This window comes from Schistocerca americana, chromosome 9 (assembly GCF_021461395.2).
Source record: "Schistocerca americana isolate TAMUIC-IGC-003095 chromosome 9, iqSchAmer2.1, whole genome shotgun sequence".
NCBI lineage: Eukaryota > Metazoa > Arthropoda > Insecta > Orthoptera > Acrididae > Schistocerca > Schistocerca americana.
This window is the reverse complement of record NC_060127.1, coordinates 179,433,663-179,458,436: the sequence shown is the minus strand read 5'-3', so window position 1 is coordinate 179,458,436 and position 24,774 is coordinate 179,433,663. Positions and strand designations below refer to the sequence as shown.

Below are 24,774 nucleotides of genomic sequence, written 5' to 3'. Positions count from 1 at the left end.
TTAGTAATCGCGAAAGCGTTATGGAGATGATAGATAAACTCCAGTGGAAGACTCGGCAGGAGAGACGCTCAGTAGCTCGGTACGGGCTTTTGTTGAAGTTTCGAGAACATACCTTCACCGAGGAGTCAAGCGGTATATTGCTCCCTCCTACGTATATCTCGCGAAGAGACCATGTGGATAAAATCAGAGAGATTAGAGCGCACACAGAGGCATACGGACAATCCTTCTTTCCACGAACAATACGAGACTGGAATAGAAGGGAGAACCGATGGAGGTACTCAAGTTACCCTCCGCCACACACCGTTAGGTGGCTTGCGGAATATGGATGTAGATGTTATCAAGATTTAAGTGAGTTTGAATGTTTAAGTTTGAATGTTGTGTTGGCGCACGAGCGATGAGATGCAGCATCTCCGGGGTAGCGATGAAGTGGGGATTTTCCGGTGCAAGAACGGGACCAACGAAGACTGAAGAGAATCGTCAACGTGACAGAGGTGCAACCTTTCCGCAAATTGCTGCAGATTTCAGTGTCGGACCATCAAGAAGTGTCAGCATGCGAACAATTGAACTAAACACCATCGATATGGGCTCTCCGAACCGAAAGGGAACTCGTGTACCCTTGATAACTGCACAACAAAAAGCTTTACGCCTCGACTGGGCCCCTCAACACCGCCAGACTGTTGATCACTCGAAACATGTTGCCTGGTCGGCCGTCTCTCGTTTCAAATTGTATTGTGCGGATGGACGTGTACGGGTTGGAGACAACCTCATGAACCCACGGTCCCTGGTTGACAGCAGGGAATTGTTCAAGCTGGCGGAGGCTTTGTAATGGTGTGTGGCGTGTGCAGTTGCAGTGATGTGGGACTCCTCATACGTCTCTATATGACTCTGACAGGTGACACGTACGTAAGCATCCTGTCTGAATCCCTGCATCCATTCGTGGCCATTGTACATTCCGACGGACTTAGGCAATTCCAGCAGGACAATGCTACACCCCACACGTCCAGAATTGCTACAGAGTGGGTCCAGGAATACTCTTATGAGTTCAGACACTTCCGCTGGCCACCAAGCTCGCCAGACATGAACGTTTATTGAGCGTACCAGGGATGTCTTGTAACTTGCTGTCCACAAGAGATCTCCACCACCTCGTACTCCTACGGATGTATAGACGGCCCTGCAGGATTCGTCGTGTCAATTCCCTCCAGCACTACCACAGCATTAGTCGAGTCCATGCCACGTCGTGTTGCGGCGCTTCTGCATGCTCGCGGGGACCCTACACGATATTAGGCAAGTGTACCTGTTTCTTTGCCTCTTCAGTGTGGTATAAACGGCGCATGCCTCGCCTTTCATTAAACGTAGAGTGAACACGAATTGAGCGACGCTACGTTCAAAAGTCAAGTGTGCTGCTGCAGTTTAGTCCACAGGCGAGTCTAAGGTTACGTACAAAATCGATGTGTGCGCTACACATGTTTAGACAAGTAAGGGCGCTGACCCCGGTTGACAGAAGCCAACCTGTTGAACAGGAAGAGCCCATAGTCTCTCGGGTTACACGCACCGCTCCTGCCTTTCAACGTTCTCCACTCGTAGAGAATGGGCTAGACAGGTTCACCGGATACCTAGCCCTGCAGCCAAGCTCTGCATGTCGAGCTAAGATACGGCAGCTGTCGCATGCCGTCATGGAGTGGAGCGATGTAGGAGTGACGGGTGCTACTACACAGTTACACCTATCGTGGGAAATTGCGAACTTGTGTTCTGTATGGCTACTGTAATGAAAGATAGGTCACCCTTCGACCTGCTCACGAAACCCCGTATTTTGTTAATAATGATGTGAGAGAACCTCTTAACATTGTACTGTCACCGGTCGGGGTAGCCGACCGGTTCTAGGCGCTACAATCTGGAACCGCGCGACCGATACGGTCGCAGGTTCGGATCCTGCCTCGGGCATGGATGTGTGTGCTGTCCTTAGGTTAGTTAGGTTTAAGTAGTTAGAAGTTCTAGGGGACTGATGACCTCAGAATGGCTCTGAGCACTATGGGACTCAACGATGACCTCAGAAGTTAAGTCCTATAGTGCTCAGAGCCATTTGAATCCTGCCTCGGGCATGGATGTGTGTGATGTCCTTAGGTTAGTTAGGTTTAAGTTGTTCTAAGTTCTAGGGGACTGATGACCATAGATGTTAAGGGGGATAGGACGTCGAACGGGCTGACTTGGAGCAGGAGAGACACCACAGGACATTTTAATGTCCACTGTCTATACTTTTACAAATAAATTCATAAAACGTTGTCAAGATGACCAGGAAGGATACACGATTCACACTCATAGCAGTGGAAGTTCAGAAATATACCAAAATTAAATTCTTTTTACATGTGAAATCCCATCATTTTCTCACTTGCTATTGGCTGCATTTGTTGATATAGGTACGCTTTTCTTCATAAGTAAGAGAGATTCTTCGATGAATTTTGCACAGCATACAAATCATACTTACAGGTGTATGAACCTCTGGAATTTTCCAAATCTGTTAAAAACTGTGGTAAAAATCGACATATTTAACAATAAACTTCGAGTTTTTTCTATACATGAAATTTAAAATGTAACAGTTCACTCATTTTATCATAAATTAAATATATTCTAGAGTTTCATACACCTGTAAGTATGGTTTATATGCTATGAAAAATTCATTGAAGAATCTCTCTCACTTATGAAGAACAGTGTACTTGAGATTGCTGAAAACACGGTACACAGGTATTTTGGAGTATTTGGAGGTGAAAATAAGATGAAAGTTCAGATGTAAAAAAATTTATTTTGTTATGTTTTTGAACTTCCATTGCTATAAGTGCGAATCCTGAATGCTTCCTGGTTATACTGACAAAGTTTTATGAATTTATTTGCAAAAGTATAGACACTGGAAATTAAAATGTCCTGTGGTGCTTCTCCTGCTCCAAGTCGGCATGTTTGACGTCCTACGTCCCTTAAGTCCCATAGTGCTCAGAGTCGTTTGAACTATTTTTGAACTGTACTGTCACTATATAACCAAACATTTTACTGTCAACTTTCAGAAAATATTGGAATTTCTCGAGAGAGCAAAATCACTTTGCGTGTTATCGCCTTCGCAACGAACAACTGATTGGCGAAGCTTTTGTGCCAAACAGCTGAGTTCTGAGGAAGGGCCGATCAGAATGGATCGATTACACTGCGCGTCAAAGATTTCGACTGCGATAGCGACTCTGGGAGCAAAGTGGAGTGTAATTGAGTTTAGGAACGTGTGACTTGGATGTCGAATTGTTATCAATATTTCCTAATCAGTTTGCAAATGAGAAATAACTGCATTTTTGTCTATAAGAATGATTTGTAACTTTGCGTGTGATTTCTGTGGCCGTACGAATTACTAAACAGCAGTTTTCTATTTTATCTGAAGAAATGTGCATAGTAAAAAGAAGTAGCTGACATCCCTTTAGATTACGGACGTCATTCGAGCAATACTGAGGATATTCATCCCAGATGTCAGTCACGTGATTAATGCCGCAGCATGTTGCGGGACGACAGCATCGCATTTTCAATTGCTAAAAACAAGGAAACCGGATAGAACAACCCTCCTTATATCGACAGACAAATAGAGATTCCACATGTCCTGAGTTACAACGTATCTTAATAAGTTTTTACTCCCTTACGTCTCGTCACAACTTAAAAAGAAGTTGCTCACGTATATTGTCAACTGAAACCACAAAACATAAAACACCACTAGCTGGTGCTTCCACCGTTCCCGAGGTACACTGCAAATTGAAAGTCGCTGGCATCACCTAGAGACGATGATATTTACTGTAAGCCTACTGCTCAGCACCAACGAAACTACTGTCTGTCATAAAATGTTTGAGAAATGCCTATCTGATCATAGCCCATTCCAACTTAAAACTACCACTACCCTGCCAACTGAACGGAAAAGCATGCGTAAATCCTATGTCGATAGGTAAAATATGGTGGTGGATGCTTCTTATGGAGGGTATCGCTAAAGCGTGCCCAGAAAATCCCTTTGAAGACTTCGGTCCTCTCATTTAAAACGCCGACGCACTCTTATTTTAGTGCACAAGAAATCTCTACCTCTTATACATTCGACAGCAACCACCCTTTTCCTTCAACGTGCAACACCCTTATGCCATCCCTGGAGAGAAGGGCTCGTCAGCTGTAGCAAAAGATCTCAAAAATGAGCAGCATACGTTGACGGATATAATGGAAAGCGACATAGGATTTACACATGCTTCTCCGTTCAGATTGCAGAGTAGAGGTAGTTTTAATTTAGAATGGGCTACGAACAATCTCGAATTTCTCAAAGATTTTATGACACACAGTACTATCGTTGGTGCTGAGCACTAGGCTTAAAGTAAATACCATCGTTGCTAGGTGATTGCAGCGGCTTTCGGTTTGCAACTCTGTCTCGGGAACGGTGGAAGCACCAGCTTGCGATGTTTTACGTTTTATGGTTTGACAATGCACATGTGCAGCTTGTTTTTAAGTTGTGACGACACCTAATGGCATAAAAAATTTTAAGGCAGGTTATAACTCAGAACGTCTGTTGTCCTTATACGTCTGTCTGTATAAGGAGGGTTGTGGTATCTGGTTTCATTGTCATTGCACTTGAAAATGCGATACTGTTGTCCCGAAACATGTTTGGCAATAATCACACTATTGGCAGCTGGCTTGAATATCCTCACTATTGCTTGAGTAACAGCTGTATGAGGCTTCACATAAATTATATGGACTTCATTATTACAGAAAAGGAGGGCCTTAGCATGTTTCTTGGCGATTCCATTAACATCTAACAATGTCAACAGGTTGACGATACTTGAATTGTTTTCCTATACGTGTAGAGATTGTTCTGTTTAGTACTGATTACAAGTTAATGGTTCACGTGTTTATACCCGGATTATACCTACGTTGGCCGGCCGGGGTGTCCGAGCGGTTCTAGGCGCTACAGTCTGGAACCACGCGACCGCTACGGTCGCAGGTTCGAATCCTGCCTCGTGCATGGATGTGTGTGATGTCCTTAGGTTAGTTAGGTTTTGGTTCTAAGTTCTAGCGAATCCTGCCTCGGGCATGGATGTGTGTGATGTCCTTAGGTTAGTTAGGTTTTAGTTCTAAGTTGTAGGGGTCTGATGACCTTAGAAGTTAAGTCCCATAGTGCTCAGAGCCATTTGAACCATACCTACGTTGGAGTGCAATATATTGTTACTTCGATGAGTGTATGTATGCGTCGAATAGCCTGGTTCTCGATACTGTAAGTGGACCACTTCCACGATTTTGTATCCTTGGTGCTGAAGTTATCTTGGTTACGATCTGTGAACCACTAGTTTTGATTTCATACTAGCCACTACGTGCCTTCCGCATAGAACACGCCCATCTCACCACCGACTACAAGTGTTACCCACTTCTGATCGCCATCCACAAGTAGTTACTTGTAAAAAGTTGTCTACTTAGACGTCCTGCACGTCATAATAACGAAGCATCACCGTTTCTGCGTCGGCTTACCGCGTGTTACTGTTACAACACTTTTAGAATGCCTTGGCTTCCTTGTAGATTTAACGTCAACTTGTTTGACGATACTTGAACTGTTTCCCCCGCGTGTAGAGATTGTTCTGTTTAATACTGATTATAAGATAGTAGTTCACGTGTTTATATCCGCTTATACCTACTATAGAGTTCAATACGTTGTCACTTCGATGAGTAACTTGCCCTCCTTAGACAGATTTTATACTTGTTACATTATCAACTTCCGTTGGGGTCTTATAGTCAAAATAATTGTGCTTCCAACTTTCATGCTCGTTTCTCGTAAATCAGTGGGTAGCCGATATGCTTTAACTACCAATTCTATACAACTGAATTATAAAGATAAGTAAAATGTTGTAATAGTGATTGGTGCAGTAGACTATTTGCCCATAGTAAACAGAGATTAAGCTCATCGTTGCTCGTAATTAACTCGAATTGACACTCGACGAGATCTCATACTTAATACAAGAGCTACACATCGTGTATGTTACTGTGTGGCTATGTTTGTGTGTATATATTAGAGGAACAACAAATAGGTTACATATATGACCGTTTATTTCAACTGAAATTACCTAGATTGCTTCTATTTAGAGCATTGCCATGTACCTGATCGTACTTTTGACCATGTAAACTTACTGGAATTGATTATTTTAGACCTTGGTCATAACCTTCGGTGAGACACCGACATAGAAATTATTTCAGCAACGTATTAAAGTATACTTTTATTGGAATGAATAGTTTTTTTTAAAACTGATTAGCATGTATTTTACACTATTGACTACCTTGTATCAACTGGGTTTCACACCATTTTTTCGGTCCCTTACCATTTCTTTCGTGATTTTAGGAACGAAGTTGTCTAAGTACATTACGCCACTGTTACTTTAGTATGGCGACAGTACAGAATTTTGCAAACGTAACTCTAGTCCACCTTGTCCACCGTTCACTACTAGGAAACAATGAAGTTTATCCAACATATGTCTGATTGGCAGTGCGTATATTCTCGTTTTCATATTTCATTATTTTTTAAAAAAATTTACAATGTTCCATGCCTATATTATTATCCATTAGAATAACGGCTTGACGCTTAAGTCTTAACACTTCCATTTTTTAATACCTGATATTAACCTATAATAAAACGACTGGGCACATACAGCTTTATTTTTATTTAGTGATACAACGTATATGGCTAATGTCCAGAGTGATTGCATTTTAACGGAAATGACCAAAAATATTATTATTTTCATTAAAATTATCCATTATGTAATATGGTTATAATAGAATTGTTTTGCACAACTCATAAATTACTGTTGTTGCATTGGTTGTTTATGTATAGTATGTTGTATTTAGGGCCTGAAGATGATGATGTAACAACATCGAAACTAGTTATCAATAAAACCAACACCTTAATACAGTTGGGGGAATTTCGTCATTTTTTAACATATATTATACTAGCTGATGTCCCAAGTCGTCCGTTTTAATTATGGATACACGGAGAACAATAAAAGCAGCGGATTCAAGATGTACGCGCTGATATTACATCACATGACATCCCAGGTTGGTGGACATTTTTGGATATTCAGTGTTTTGCTTTGGTCCCGCAAGACACAACTACGCCTGTTACCCGTCCTGCTGGTCCAGTACGATCGGAGACGGTTGGCGCTGTTTGTGGCAAAACAGACAACGGCGTAAGGCTTGCACCGACACTGAAGACTGCAGGCAGTGCGTGCGTTAATATCGATGTCTTTCGCTCATTATACTTTTCTGTGCTTTGTATCAGAGCCACGGGTTCGCCGGCATCCCGTCAGCGGGTTTTATGACTCACACATTCTCTGGAAGGACTGTTTTTTTTTATGTTCCCATGGAAACAGAGGTCCGTTTGTCATATTTTGCACAGTTATGCGTAACCATGGAAAGTGTTTCTACGACATTCCAGGAATTATTGCTCACCACTGATCGCGAATTTGCGTCCTCAGAGTCGGCACGTATAACATTTCTACTGATTCGATTCGTGAACTAGTTTCCAATACTGACTATACAGCCAAGGACTGGCGTACAAAGGCAATAGTTAGCATCTTCTGTTACTGTGACTAAAGTACTCGTATTGGCTGTGATTAACGATAACTCCGGTTCTTTAAGCGAGGCCTTGTTACAGACATTTAATTTCGGTATTCGTATATAACCTCTTCACTCCTGAGATTAAAAAAATTGCAGGAAACTTTTCTTTTCACGCTTTCAAAATGGTTCAAATGACTGAGCACTATGGGACAAAACATCTGTGGTCATCAGTCCCCTAAAACTTAGAACTACTTAAACCTAACTAACCTAAGGACATCACACACATCCATGCCCGAGGCAGGATTCGAACCTGCGACCGTGGCGGTCACGCGGTTCCAGACTGAAGCGCCTAGAACCGCACGGCCACACCGGCCGGCTTTTCATACTTTCCTGCACACTAATAAACAAGTATGGCGTCTGTGCAAATTAAATGTTTTTTGGTGATTCTCTACGACATAAATGGGGGTCCACATATGTAGACCTCAAGTCTAACTTATCGAGAAAATGCACACCGAAAATACGGTTTTTAATGTTAATATTTCTCAAATATATGATTCCCAATACAAATTTTTTGTTGCTCTAACACAACTTGATAGACCCAGGAAAATAATAATCATACAATAATTTCCGGCAAGTAATTGTATCCAGCCCGCCTGGTTAGCCGTGCGGTCTACAGCACTGTTTTCCGGGCGGGAAGGCGTGCCGGTCCCCGGGACGCATCCACCCGGCGGATTAGTGTCGAGGTCCGGTGTGCCGGCCAGTCTGTGGATGGTATTTAAGGCTGTGTTCCACCTGCCTCGGCGAATGCGGGCTGGTTCCCTTTATTCCGCCTCAGTTACACTGTGTCGGCGATTGCTGCGCACACACGTTCTCTACGTACGCGTACACCATAATTACTCTAACACGCAAACATTGGGGTACACTCGTCTGGTGTGAGACGTTCCCTGGGAGGTCCCCTGGTGGCCGAACTGCACAATAACCCTGGAATCAGTGTGGGGCGGCGGTGGGGTGGGTGGACTGCTGTAGCCTGTTGTCGGGTTGTGTACGATTGAGGGTTACGGCAGGACGAAGCCTCTCCCTCGTTTCTAGGTCCGCAGTTCCATGCAGTACAATACAATTACACTACTGGCCATTAAAATTGCTACACCAAGAAGAAATGCAGATGATAAACGGGTATTCATTGGACAAATGTATTGTACTAGAACTGACATGTGATTCCATTTTCACGCAATTTGGGTGCACAGATCCTGAGAAATCAGTACCCAGAACAACCAGCTCTGGCGGTAATAACGGCCTTGATACGCCTGGGCATTCAGTCAAACAGAGCTTGGATGGCGTGTACAGGTAGAGCTGCCCATGCAGCTTCAACACGATATCACAGTTCATCAAGAGTAGTGACTGGCGTATTATGACGAGCCAGTTGCTCGGCCACTATCGGCAAGACGTTTTCAATTGGTGAGAGATCTGGAGAATGTGCTGGCCAGGGCAGCAGTCGAACACTTTCTGTATCCAGAAAGGCCCGTACAGGACCTGCAGCGTACGGTCGTGCATTATCCTCCTGAAATGTAGGGTTTTGCAGGGATCGAATGAAGGATAGAGCCACGGGTCGTAACACATCTGAAATGTAACGTCCACTGTTCGAAGTGCCGTCAATGCGAACAAGACTTGACCGAGACGTGTAACCAATGGCACCCCGTACCATCACGCCGGGTGATACGCCAGTAAGGCGATGACGGATACAGGCTTCCAATGTGCGTTCACCGCGATGTTGCCAAACACGGATGCGACCATCATGATGCTGTAAACAGAACCTAGATTCATGCGAAAAAATTACGTTTTGCCATTCGTGCACCTAGGTCCGTCGTTGAGTACACCATCGCAGGCGCTCCTATCTGTGATGCAGCGTCAAGCGTAACCGCAGCCGTGCTCTCCGAGCTGATAGTCCATGCTGCTGCAAACGTCGTCTAACCGTTCGTGCAGATGGTGGTTGTCTTGCAAACGTCCCCATCTGTTGACTCAGGGATCGAGACGTGGCTGCACGATCCGTTACAGCCATGCGGATGAGATGCCTGTCATTTGGACTGCTAGTGATACGAGGCCGTTGGGATCCAGCACGGCGTTCCGTATTACCCTCCTGAACCCAGCGATTCCATATTCTGCAAACAGTCATTGGTTCTCGACCAACGCGAGCAGCAATGTCGCGATACGATAAACCGCAATCGCGATAGGCTACAATCCGACCTTTATGAAAGTCGGAAACGGATGCCTCGTTACACGAGGCATCAAAACAACGTTTCTCCAGGCAACGCCGGTCAACTGCTGTTTGTGTATGAGAAATCGGTTGGATACTTTCCTCATGTCAGCACGTTGTAGGTGTCGCCACCGTCGCCAACCTTGTGTGAATGCTCTGAAAAGCTAATCATTTTCATACCACAGCATCTTCTTCCTGTCTGTTAAATTTCGAGTCTTTAGCACGTCATCTTCGTGATGTAGCAATTTTAATAGCCAGTTACGTATTTCCTGCTGGCATTAAATGAATCTTTACGTTTAATGGTAAGCTTGAAATAAATTGTCTTCCTCAATACAAAAGTATTTGCCAGATTTGACGTACACGTCTTTTATTTTGGAATTCCTGAAGTTTGAGGTATTCCTTGCTTCAACAAGTATTGGTAGTTGGCCACCACTATAAAACCGAACTTCTGAAGCCGGTTACAACATAACTCTGCTACACCATCAACATCTTCGCTGTTAGAGGAATGCACTGCACAAGGACGACTTCTTCTCCTAGCTACTGGCACGATATGTTAACGCACCTATTGTTTTCCAGACAGTTTGACCTAGCTCAGCAGGACAATCCTAAGTCAAAAACAGAGAATTTCTCATCTTTACAAACAGGTAATTCCACATTGCTGTAATTAAGAAGAGTTTCTAATTACTCGTTAGTTAATATTTCATTCAGTGCTGTATTCCATTATCGTAGACCAAATTGAAATTAGCAAATATGCATTATGACCTGAGGTCCACGTACGAGGATCTTTATAAAATGTGTTAGTTTGTAGTAACGAACAAAATTAATGCAAATCTGAACTAATTCTCAGCATCTAGAATAGTTATCGAACGTTAGGTAAAAAAACACAGATTCTCAGTACACTGTTTCGGCGTAACATACCATTTTGATTTGTAGAGGTAACCATTTTCTGGGTATGACCTGCTGGAAACTAACACGCAAACAGTTTCTTGTAAGGTGCTGCACCCTTGTCTTAAAAATACGAATTCGAAGTCCCAAATTCGCGGACCATCGGTCTAAAGCGGGGAAAAACGGCTATTTAAGCAGAAAAAATTAGTGAATGAATACTTACCTAGGTTTCAGTCGGGATAACCCAACTTTCTTCGCGATCCGGCAGCCACGAGTTCCAGTACAGCACTCGTATCTGCCGCGTCGCGGTCGCGAAGTGGGGCCGAGGCAGTTGCAGATAAGTTTTTACAGTCTGACGATGATTTATGGACTTGTAGTTTTAGCTTGACGATGTCCACTGTGGACAAACGGTAGTTACTTTTATTGTGAAGAAGGCTGGGTTATCCCTACTGAAACCTAGGTAAATCTAGGTAAACTTTACAACTGATGCTGTTGGTTTTTAAAATTAAAATTAATATTTATACAGTTGCTCACAGGACCGCGAAATGTTGAAAACATTTAGTGAATGAAAGTCCACATGCGTGGATCGAGCGAACGAAGAGTTTGATACCCTCTAGCTTTGAATAGTAACTGTTGCATATGTTATGGTTCTCAATGAGTATCGGCATTCAGTGTTACCAGAACACGCTCGAATTACTCATAAACCCACTTGAAAAATGCAACACTATGTCAAACCGAAATTCTCACAGTGTGTGGTGCTATCATAGGTGGGTATAAAGAGAATTAATCATTTTAATCCGTGAGTTTCTTTTTCAAAGCCTCACGTGTTGAAACTTGCACGAAATATTGACGGCTCTGAACTGTTTGTGTGCTTTTCGGCATTCGTGTATTAACTTGCTACAGTTATTATTGTTATTTTTTAAAATTAAAGATTACTGTCCTCAGATATAAAAACTTGTATTGTTCTCGTTAAATGCCTGAAACGATGTTATGAGACCCTTCAGCGTGTAATTCATTTCTGTTGTTGTCACCCAGAGGCTACGAGGTTTTAATTTTATTATTCTGTGTGAGTTTTAGGGTATCTGATATGACCTAAATGAAGAGAACGTATGATGCTGGGCTAAGCTGATGCTAGTCACGTAATATTAACGACTGATCATTAACCAAATGTATTTGTTTTCACTTCTTCGACAGTTGATTTAATATTGCTGAGGCTTTCAGTGTTGGTTATTTGATTAACTCATCTACTAGATAACGAAAAATTGTTGCCTAACGTGTAAATTCAATGAATACTGATTCTGTCACTGTTTATGGGATTTAAAACTAATATGCACAGAATTTTATAATGTTCTTTACGTGTCTAAAAGATTAACTTGTTGTGTCGCTGTGATCTATGATTCCTATTATAGAAAATGGCGACTCTGCCCTAATCCAACAAGGACTGAGGTGTGTGCTTTCCACTTGAACAATAAAATGGCCCACCAGGAACTGAATGTGAACTTTTGTGAACAAAGAGTCAAACACAACTTCAACCCCAAATACCTTGGTATAACACTAGACCGCTCCCTGACTTACAAAAAACATCTAGAAAACGTAAGCCAAAAGCTAAAGAGTCGCAACAACATGCTGAGAAAATTGGCTGGCTCGACTTTGGGAGCTCAAGCATCCACCTTCCGTACTGTCGCAATAGCCCTGGTACATCCTGTTGCCGAAAACTGCTCTGCTGTCTGGCATTCGAGCACTCATACTAAGAAAATAGACGTCCAATTGAACGAGTGCATGATGATAATAACAGGTACTATTAAATCCACCCCAGTCCCTTGGCTGCATACTCTAAACAATATCCCACCTCCACAATTGAGAAGGCAAGAAGCAGCAGCAAGAGAGTGGTCAAAAATTCATGACTCAGATTACCCACAGAGTCTACTAATCCATGATGTTTTGAACGAAATACCATCGACCCGCTCGAAGTCACGGAAGCTATATGGGTTAATACACAAGAACATGAACCTGACATCAAGGAGCAATGGCGGCACTTTTGGAATGATTCTGGAATTAATAAACAAGGTATCCAAGATCCTACTCTGGAATTACTGGGCTTTGACCTGAAGAGATGTACCTGGACTAAATTAAACCGGATCAGAACGGGCCATGCAAGATGCAATCCATACAAGTACAAGTGGGGTATATGCGGCTCACCAGCCTGCGACTGTGGAGCACCAGAACAGAACGTCCGCCATATTACTGAGGAATGCCCCTTAAGAAGATACGTCGGACCTGTCTCTGAGGTTATATGTCTGAAACCCTCCGCTTTGGATCTAGATATTGAGCTTTAAATATATGAATGAGTTTCTAGTCAGGCTTGCCAAGCTTTTAACGTGTAGTTATTTTGTCTTGAGTGTTTGTACTTTATCCTTTTGTGCTATTGCTTGTTTTTTACACATGTACTATTTACACATTGTATTGTTTTCTACATTTCGTTTACATATTGTTGTACTTACATAAAATATTGTCGCTGTATTGCCATACGCAAAATAAAATAAATAAATAACTTGTTGTGTCATTCTGATTGTGTGATTCATTAATAACTTTATGGTGGCTCTTATGACGCGTGTTTTGGAAGGAGGCAACACGATAATGTGACAATAGAAACGCACTCTAAGAGAAAGAAAGTGATGAACGACAAGTGGGAGGGAAATCGGTAGATGTGATGTGCATGTACAGACAAGCAAATGGTTACAATTTCAGAAAAATTAAGTGATTTATTCGAGAAAAAGGGCCTCACAAATGGGGCAAGCCCATAACGCGTTAGTCCACCTCTGACCCTTACGCAAGCATTCACTGATAGACGTACTGGATGTCCTCCTGAGGGATACCGTGACAAATTCTGTACAGCTGGTACGTAAGACCGACAAAACCCTGAGCTGATTGGAGAGCGCTGCCCACAACACTGCAAACGTTCTCAGATGGGCAGTGATCAAGCGATCTTGGAAAGCACGAAGCAGTGGGAAGTGTCGCCGTGTGTGAGCGGGCATTACATTGATGAAATGTAAGCCGAGAATGGCTGGCGCTGAAGGGCAACAAAACAGGCCATAGAATACCGTAGCTGTACCAGTGTGTTACGAGGTGCATTCAAGTTCTAAGGCCTCCGATTTTTTTTCTCCGGACTGGAAAGAGATAGAAACATGCGAATTGTTTCAAAATGAGGCCGCGTTCATTGTCAATACGTCCCAGAGATGGCTGCACTGTACAGCAGATGGAATTTTACCGCCATCGACGAGAATGAGAACTGTTTTAAATACTTAAAATGGCGACGTTTTCCTTACTTGAACAGCGTGCAATCATTCGTTTTCTGAATTTGTGTGGTATGAAACCAATTGAAATTCATCGACAGTTGAAGGAGACATGTGGTGACGGAGTTATGGATGTGTCGAAAGTGCGTCCGTGGGTGCGACAGTTTAATGAAGGCAGAACATCGTGTGACAACAAACCGAAACAACCTCGGGCTCGCACAAGCCGGTCTGACGATGTGATCCAGAAAGTGGAGACAATTGTTTTGGGGGATCGCCGAATGACTGTTGAACAGATCGCCTCCAGAGTTGGCATTTCTGTGGGTTCCGTGCACACAATCCTGCATGACGACCTGAAAATGCGAAAAGTGTCATCCAGGTGGGTGCCACAAATGCTGACGGACGAGCACACGGCTGCCCGTGTGGCATGTTACCAAGCAATGTTGACGCGCAACGACAGCATGAATGGGACTTTCTTTTCGTCGGTTGTGACAATGGATGAGACGTGGATGCCATTTTTCAATCCAGAAACAAAGCGCCAGTCAGATCAATGGAAGCACACAGATTCACCGCCACCAAAAAAATTTCGGGTAACCGCCAGTGCTGAAAAAATGGTGTCCATGTTCTGGGACAGCGAGGGCGTAATCCTTACCCATTGCGTTCCAAAGGGCACTACGGTAACAGGTGCATCCTACGAAAATGTTTTGAAGAACAAATTCCTTCCTGCACTGCAACAAAAACGTCCGGGAAGGGCTGCGCGTGTGCTGTTTCACCAAGACAACGCACCCGCACATCGAGCTAACGTTACGCAACAGTTTCTTCGTGATAACAACTTTGAAGTGATTCCTCATGCTCCCTACTCACCGGACCTGGCTCCTAGTGACGTTTGGCTTTTTCCAACAATGAAAGACACTCTCCGTGGCCGCACATTCACCAGCCGTGCTGCTATTGCCTCAGCGATTTTCCAGTGGTCAAAACAGACTCCTAAAGAAGCCTTCGCCGCTGCCATGGAAGCATGACGTCAGCGTTGTGAAAAATGTGTACGTCTGCAGGGCGATTACGTCGAGAAGTAACGCCAGTTTCATCGATTTCAGGTGAGTAGTTAATTAGAAAAGAAATCGGAGGCCTTAGAACTTGAATGCACCTCGTACAAGCATGTCGCGGATGACAACTAAACGGGCCTTGCTATGAAAACAAATGGCAGCCCGGACCATGACTCCTGGTGACAAACAGCCTGGTATCCCACCGCCGTCTTCAGACAGACCTTCATGGGTCAGCGAGGCTCAATTCGAAGCGAGACTCATCACTAACGACGATTCTATACGAGTGAATGTGATTCCGGGCCGAAGGTGTGTCTGGGGATGCTCTGGACAGGCAAAGGATAACAACGTGGCTGTCGCGCAGTATATGGCCCAGGTGTGAGGCGCCATTTCTTTTCATAGCAGGACCAGTTGGGTTGTCTTCTGCGGCACCCCTAAAACATAGCGGTAAATCGACGATATTCTGTGTCCCATTTTGTTGCACTTCATGCTAAGCCATCTTGGGCTTCCATTTCAGCAAGATAATGCTTGTCCGCACATGGTGAGTGTTTCCAGTGCTTGTCTTCGTGCTTGCCATACCCTGCCTTTGCCAAACTGTTTTCATAAGGGCCGGAGGTGGACCAACGCATTACTGACTAGCTTTCTCTCGAATGAATCATCCATTGTTTTCGCAAACTGTAATAATTTCCTTGTCAGTATACAGGGTGGTCCACTGATAGCAACCGGGCCAAATATCTCACGAAATAAGCGTCAAACGAAAAACTACAAAGAACGAAATTTGTCTAGCTTGAAGGGGGAAACCAGATGGCGCTATGGTTCGCCCGCTAGATGGCGCTGCCATAGATCAAACGGATATCAATTGCGTTTTTTAAAATAGGAACACCCATTTTTTATTACGTATTCGTGTAGTAAGTAAAGAAATATGAATGTTTTAGTTGGACCACTTTTTTCGCTTTGTGACAGATGGCGCTGTAATAGTCACAAACATATCGCTCACAATCTTAGACGAACAGTTGGTAACAGGTAGGTTTTTTTAAATTGAAATACAGAACGTACGTACGTTTGAACACATCATTTCGGTTGTTCCAAAGTGATACATGTACCTTTGTGAACTTACCATTTCTGAGAAAGTATGCTGTTACAGCGTGATTACCTGTAAATACCACATTAATGCAATAAATGCTCAAAATGATGTCAGTCAACTTCAATGCATTTGGCAATACGTGTAACGACATTCCTCTCAACAGCAAGTAGTTCGCCTTCCGTAATGTTCGCACATGCATTGACAATGTGCCGATGCCTCGTATCAGACATTGTCGGGGGACCACGATAGCAAATGTCGTTCAACTTTACCCACAGAAAGAAATTCGGGTACGTCAGATCCGGTGAACGCGCGGGCCACGGTATGGTGCTTCGACGACCAATCCACCTGCCATGACATATGCTATTCAATACCGCTTCAACCGCACGAGAGCTATGTGCCGGCCATCCACCATCTTGGAAGTACATCGCTATTCTGTCACGCAGTGAAACATCTTGTAGTAATATCGGTAGAACATTACGTAGGAAATCGGCATACATTGCACCATTTAGATTGCCATCGATAAAATGGGGGCCAATTATCCTTCCCCGCATAATGCCGCACCATACATTAACCCACCAAGGGCGCTGATGTTCCACTTGTCGCAGCCATCGTGGATTTTCCGTTGCCCGATAGTGCATATTATGCCGGTTTACGTTACCGCTGTTGCTGAATGACGTTTCCTCGCTAAATAGAACACGTGCAAAAAATCAGTCATCGTCCCGTAATTTCTCTTGTGCCTAGTGACAGAACTGTACACGACGTTCAAAGTCGTCGCCATACAATTCCTGGTGCATAGAAATATGGTACGGGTGCAATCGTGGAGATGTAGCATTCTCAACACCGACGTTTTTGAGATTCCCGATTCTCGCGCAATTTGTCTGCTACTGATTTACGGATTAGCCGCGACAGCAGCTAAAACACCTACTTGGGCATCATCATTTTTTTGCAGGTCGTGGTTGACGTTTCACACGTGGCTGGACACTTCCTGTTTCCTTAAATAACGTAACTATCCGGCGAACGGTCCGGACACTTGGATGATGTCGTCGAGGATACCGAGCAGCATTCATAGCACACGCCCGTTGGGCATTTTGATCACAATAGCCATACGTCAACACGATATCGACCTTCACCGCAATTGGTAAACGGTCAATTTTAACACGGGTAATGTATCACGAAGCAAATACCGTCCGCAGTGGCGGAATGTTACGTGATACGTACTTATACGTTTGTATTACAGCGCCATCTATCAAAAAGCGAAAAAAGTGGTCCAACTAAAACATTCGTATTTCTTTACGTACTACACGAATATGTAATAAAAAAATGGGGGTTCCTATTTTAAAAAAACGCAGTTGATAACGGTTTGGCCTATGGCAGCGCCATTTAGTGGGCCACCCATAGCGCCATCTGGTTTCCCCCTTGAAGCTAGACAACTTTCGTTCTTTGTAGTTTTTCGTTTGACGCTTATTTCGTGAGATATTTGGCCCGGTCACTATCAATGGACCACCCTGTATATGTGTTACATCTTCATTGTTCATTATTGTGCTGCGGTCAAGTCCCGAAACTGACCCAACATATCGAGGATAGGTTTGAGAGGAAAAAGAGCACGGGAGTGGCATTCATAGACCTTTCAGCTGCATATGATACTGTAAACCATCGGAGGCTCCTTAGGAAAGTATATATTGTGACAAGAGACTATCATTTAACGTCACTGATAGGTACTTTCCTGCATAATAGGAGATTTTTCGTCTGTCTCCAGGGTAAGAAGAGCAGGTGGAGAAATCAGAGGAATGGCCTACCTCAGGGAAGCGTCCTCGCCCAAGCTCGGTATAATATATACACAAATGACCAACCAGTGCCAAACATCACGCGCCAATTTATGTATGCCGACGACACTGCAGTTGCAGCCCAAGGTAGAGGAGAAATTAACCAGTACCTTGGAGGCTCTCTCCCAGTATTATGAGGCAAACCGCCTAAGGCCGAACCCTTCCAAGACACAGGTCTGTGCATTCCATTTAAAGAACAAGGAGGCAAATCGTGAATTAAATCTAATATGGAGAGGTGAACGTCTCGAGCATTGTAAAACGCCCAAATATCTTGCTGTCACGTTGGATCGCACGCTGACCTATAAACATCACTGTAATACCACAAGGGAAAAAGTCTCAACTAGAAGCAACATCATCAGGAAACTAACCAGCGGATCACAGGGTGCAAACCCAAAAGTCCTGAGAACTTCAGCCCTTGCGCTCAGTGTGTCAGCCGAGGAAAACGCCGCTCCAGTGTGGTCTGCATCAACACACGCGAGGAAAGTTGATGTCGCGGTGAATGAAATGGCACGGATTGTTACCGGATGATTGAGGCCAACCCCAGTGCACAAGATGTACTTAATCATGGGGATCGCACCGCCCAACATACCACGTGACATCGCTGTTGAAGACGAAAAAACCAAGCAAGAAAAGGACACGCGTCACCCTTTATATGGACACCAGCCTGCTGACCGACGGCTCTGTTCGAGGAAGAGTTTCCTGTCTCGTACCCGAGCCCTGGAAGGGTCGGCTGTAGAGAATCGTTTGAAAAGGTGGGAAATCGACCTGAGAAACCGCCATAAAGACGTAAAAGAAGAACTGGCGCTTGGTGGAGACCTACAATACACAGTCTGGAGAACCCTAAACCGTATGAGGGTAGAAGTGCCGAAGTGCAAGACAAACCTGCAGCAATGGGGTTTCCTAAAAGAGAATGAGAACACTCTCTGTCTGTGGGATTCTGTCCAGGATCCTCAACACCTGCTTATCTGTCCATATTTAGACCAGCCCTGCACAATGAATGACTTATGGGAGGCAAATGACAAGGCCATATTGGCTGCTGATGTTTGGAAGTTTGAAGTCTAGTTCCGGACACGGAAAGTAAAGTAAGTATTGTCAAGGTTGCTTGAATGCCGCCAAGGCGAATAGATGTTATAGAAAATGTTTCATCTTTCTGGGTATGTTAAGATTAGAGACATACAACACCCAGCTCCATGCTCACTGCCATTTCAGATTGACTTTTATCATGTTCAGTTTGTAAGTAGGCTGTTTAGGTTTTTATGTTGGTAACGCCAAGTAGCACTCTATATGAAAATCACTGACTGTGCTGTGTGAAGGCTGTGGCTGGTTTGTATTGTTGGAGTATATGCTATTGCAGTGTTGGGCAGTTGGAGGTGAGCCGCCAGCAGTGGTGGATGTGGTGAGAGAGATGGTGGAGTTTTGAGAGCGGATGATCTGGACTTGCGTCCATCAGAGAGAGTAAATTTGTAAGACTGGATATCATGAACTTATATATATATATATATATATATATATATATATATATATATATATATATATATATGCAATGACTTTTCAACACTATTAAGGTAAATACATTGTTTGTTCTCTATCAAAATCTGTCATTTGCTAACTATGCCTACCAGTAGTTAGTGCCTTCAGTAGTTAGAATCTTTTATTTAGCTGGCAGTAGTGGCGCTCGCTATATTGCAGTAGTTCGAATAACGAAGATTTTTGTGAGGTAAGTGATTCATGGAAGGTATAGGTTATTGTTAGTCAGGGCCATTCTTTTGTAGGGATTTTTGAAAGTCAGATTGCGTTGCGCTAAAAATATTGTGTGTCAGTTTAAGCACAGTCATTTATAATTTTTCTAAGGGGACGTTTGATATGAGAAAAAATTATAAATGACTGTGCTTAAACTGACACACAATATTTTTAGCGCAACGCAATGTGACTTTCAAATAATCCCTACAAAAGAATGGCCCTGTCTAACAATAACCTATACCTTCCATGAATTACTTACCTCACAAAAATCTTCGTTACTCGAACTACTACAATACAGCGAGCGCCACTACTGCCAGCTAAATAAAAGATTCTAACTATTGATACTAACTACTGATAGGCATAGTTAGCAAATGAAAGATTTTGATAAAGAACAAACAATGTACTTACCTTAATAGTGTTGAAAAGTCATGATATCCAATATTACAAATTTACTGTCTCTGATGGACACAAGTCCAGATCATCCGCTCTCAAAACTCCGTCATCTCTCTCCCCACGCTACGCGCTGTTAACAGCCAACTGCCCAACACTACAATAGCATATACTCCAACAATGCAAACCATCTACAGCCTTCACACAGCACAGTCTGTGATTTTCATATAGAGCGCTACATGGCGTTACCAACATAAAAACTTTTCTTTTTTTTTTGTCATCAGGCTACTGACTGGTTTGATGCGGCCCGCCACGAATTCCTTTACTGTGCTAACCTCTCCATCTCAGAGTAGCACTTGCAACCTACGTCCTCAATTATTTGCTTGACGTATTCCAATCTCTGTCTTCCTCTACAGTTTTTGCCCTCTACAGCTCCCTCTAGTACCATGGAAGTCATTCCCTCATGTCTTAGCAGATGTCCTATCATCCTGTCCCTTCTCCTTATCAGTGTTTTCCACATATTCCTTTCCTCTCCGATTCTGCGTAGAACCTCCTCATTCCTTACCTTATCAGTCCACCTAATTTTCAACATTCGTCTATAGCACCACATCTCAAATGCTTCGATTCTCTTCTGTTCCGGTTTTCCCACAGTCCATGTTTCACTACCATACAATGCTGTACTCCAGACGTACATCCTCAGAAATTTCTTCCTCAAAATAAGGCCGGTATTTGATATTAGTAGACTTCTCTTGGCCAGAAATGCCTTTTTTTGCCATAGCGAGTCTGCTTTTGATGTCCTCCTTGCTCCGTCCGTCATTGGTTATTTTACTGCCTAGGTAGCAGAATTCCTTAACTTCATTGACTTCGTGACCATCAATCCTGATGTTAACCTAAACAGCCTAATTACAAGTTGCTATGAGTAATATTATTATTTGTTGCTAGGTTTGCCGTACTGGTATGGGCAATATACGGAAGAATTCTGGCGCAGATGAGACTCACGTGTCCAAAGAAGGAGAAGAAGAAGTTGTCGCCCTCGCGCTTGAGCTCCTTGGCCTCCTTCTTGAGCCCCGTGCACAGCGCCTTGGCCGAGAAGTCGGTGACGGTGCAGTTGATGACGATGCCGTCGAAGAGGAAGTTGCGCACCGGCGCCGTCACGAAGATGCTCTCCGGCTTGCGGAAGAGCGGCGGGATCGCCTTGTTCACCAGCGCCAGCATGCCCGGCTTGTCGCGCTCCAGCGTCAGCAGCAGGCCCTGAACCACAACAACAACACTGAAACAGTTCTCGTCTCATTCACCGCCAATACGGCTATTGAGCATCAAAGTCGATACAAGTACACAACTGTACACTACTGGCCATTAAAATTGCTACACCACGAAGATGACGTGCTACACACGCGAAATTTAACGGACGGGAAGAAGATGCTGTGATAAGCAAATGATTAACTTTTCGGAGCATGCACACAAGTTTGGCGCCGGTGGCGACACCTACAACGTGCCGACATGAGGAAAGTTTCCAACCGATTTCTCAAACACAAACCGCAGGTGACTGGCGTTGCCTGGTGAGACGTTGTTCGGATGCCTCGTGTAAGGAGGAGAAATGCGTACCATCACGTTTCCGACTATGATAAAGGTCGGATTGTAGCCAATCGCGATTGCGGTTTATCGTATCGCGACATTGCTGCTCGAGTAGGTCGAGATCCAATGACTGTTAGCAGAATATGGAATCGGTGGGTTCAGGAGCGCAATACGGAACGCCGTGCTGGATCCTAGGCATCTTATCCGAATGACTGTAACGGATCGTGCAGCCACGTCTCGATCTGAGTCAACAGATGGGGACGTTTACAAAACAACAACCATCTGCACTAACAGTTCGACGATGTTTGCAGCAGCATGGACTATCAGCTCGAGGACCATGGCTGCGGTTACCCTTGACGCTGCATCACAGACAGGAGCGCCTGCAATGGTGTACTCAACGACGAACCTGGGTGCACGCATGGCAAAATGTCATTTTTTCGGATGAATCCAGATTCTGTTTACAGCATCATGATGGTCGCATCCGTGTTTGGCGACATCGCGGTGAATGCACATTGGAAGCGTGTATTCGCCATCGCCATACGGGCGTATCACCCGGCGTGATAGTATGGGGTGCCATTGGTGACACGTCTCGGTCACTTCTTGTTCGCATTGACGGCACTTTGAACAGTGGACGTTACATTTCAGATGTGTTACGACCCGTGGCTCTACCCTTCATTCGATCCCTTTGAAACCCTACATTTCAGCAGGATAATGCACGACCGCATGTTACAGGTCCTGTACGGGCCTTTCTGGATACAGAAAATGTTCGACTGCTGCCCTGGCCAGCACATTCGCCAGATCTCTCACCAATTGATAACGTCTGGTCAATGGTGGGCGAGCAACTGGCTCGTCACAATACGCCAGTCACTACTCGTGATGAACTGTGGCTTCGTGTTGAAGCTGCATGGGTTTCTGTACTTGTAGACGCCATCCAAGCTCTGACTCAATGCCCAGGCGTATCAAGGCCGTTATTACGGCCAGATGTTGTTGTTCTGGGTACTGATATCTCAGGATCTATGCACTCAAAGTGCGTGAAAATGTAGTCACATGTCAGTTCTAGTATAATATATTTGTCCAATGAATACCCGTTTATCATCTGCATTTCTTCTTGGTGTAGCAGTTTTAATGGCCAGTACTGTATTTAGATAGAATCCGTCACGGGTAAACAAAATTTTTTTTCCATGTCTACCCAGATGTCTTTCGCCAAGGTTTCAGCCTCATCGTTGGGCCTTTTATTTGTTACTACTCGTAGCTGAGAACTTTGTGTTGCCCAGGTATGTATTTATCACAACGTTCTATCAGTACACCTCCTTCTGTTCCTCTCTCTGTCCTTCTGCTTCCCTGTCTCCTCCCCTACCTCTGTCCATCTCATACCGATCCTCTCCCTATCCATCTTCTCCTCTCCACTCCCACTGTCCATCACCTCCCTCTCCCTCTATCCATATCCTTTTCCCACTTTCTCCGTCTCTCTTTCCCGAATCTGTGTCCACCACGCCCTTCCTTCTGTTTGTCTTTCCATCTCCTCGTCCTCAAGCATTCTCTATGCATCACCTCCACCCCAATAAGCTGACGACCCTTACTCACTCTGGATTTTTTTCTAGCCGGTAAGAAACATGTATACCACCAAGTTCGGTTGAAGTAGAAACAGCGGCTTCGTAGGATACTTTTACACACGGCTTCACGCTTGTACACACATGTCACATATATTTTACACAGGTACAACTTGATTCACACATTTATATCATCTGCATCTGTACCGAATTTCGCTCTCAGTTTCGTTTCCACTCTCCTCGATGTTCATGACGTTTTGTATCTCTTGAACTGCGGGTCACACCGCCGGCCGGGGTGGCCGAGCGGTTCTAGGCACTACAGTCTGGAACCGAGCGACCGCTACGGCCGCAGATTCGAATCCTGCCTCGGGCATCGATGTTTGTGATGTCCTTAGGTTAGTTAGGTTTAAGTAGTTCTAAGTTCTAGGGGACTGATGACCTTAGAAGTTAAGTCCCATAGTGCTCAAAGCCATTTGAACCATTTTGAATTTTGCGGGTCACACTATATCTTTTTTTTTCCGCCCGGTTAGGCGTGCGGTCTAAAAATGGTTCAAATGGCTCTGAGCACTATGGGACTTCACTTCAGAGGTCATCAGTCCCCTAGAACTTAGAACTACTTAATCCTAACTAGGACATCACACACATCCATGCCCGAGGCACGATTCGAACCTGCTACCGTTGCAGTCGCGCGGTTCCGGACTGAGCGCCTAGAACCGCTAGACCACCGCGGGCGGCCGTGCGGTCTAATGCACGGCTTTCTGGAGTGGGAAGGGTCACCTGGTGCCCGGCACGAATACACACGGGGGACTTATGTCGAGGTCCGATGAGCCACCCAGTCTGTGGATGGTTTTTAGGCTGTTTTCCATCTGCCACGGCGAATGCGGACTGGTTCCCCTTATTCCGCCTCAGCTACACTACGTCGGTGATTGCTGCTCAAACAAGTTCTCCACCATTTCTCTACTACACAAACATAGGGGTTACACTCGTCTGGTGTGAGACGTTCCCTGGGGGGTCCACCGGGGGCCGAACCGCACAATAACCCTGGGTTCGGTGTGGGGCGGCGGAGGGGTGAAGTGGACTGCGGTAGTCGTCGTGGGGTTGTGGACCACTGTGGCTACGGCGGGGACGGAGCCTCTCTGTCGTTTCTAGGCCCCCGGTTGACATACAATACATACGATGATATAATTTAGCAGTACATTCAGAGGCATATGTGGATACTATCTGCAAAATGTGTTGCGAATAGCGTTAGCAGTAAAGAAGTAATAAATTTAAACGTGACACATGATGCGGCAGTTTTTCACACATCTCAGTCTTATCTCGTGAGCTATGTGTTTGCACGGTGATATAATTTTGCAGGGACATAGAGTGGTATACGTGAATACTGTTTGAAAAATTTGTCGCGAATAGTGTTTGTAAGAAAGAAGTAATAAATTAAAACATCATGCCAGATGCGGCAGTTCTACTGGATGAGCAAGAAAGTGTACTAAGCAATAATCTTCCTGACGTTCATAATTTTTGGGGGGTTGCAACCGAGAAAAAAAAAATTACTAAAACTT

The 24,774-nt window shown here is 44.3% G+C and overlaps 1 protein-coding gene across 1 annotated transcript in view; it reads right to left on the bottom strand.

Moving 5' to 3' along the window:
* Positions 1-24,774, bottom strand: part of LOC124551118 (sensory neuron membrane protein 1-like) — a 291,988-nt gene that overhangs the window by 135,085 nt on the left and 132,129 nt on the right. The window contains exon 5 of the mRNA XM_047126065.1: positions 21,093-21,344. Within this exon, the coding sequence (XP_046982021.1) occupies positions 21,093-21,344 (252 nt within the window). The remainder of the gene's footprint in view (positions 1-21,092; positions 21,345-24,774) is intronic.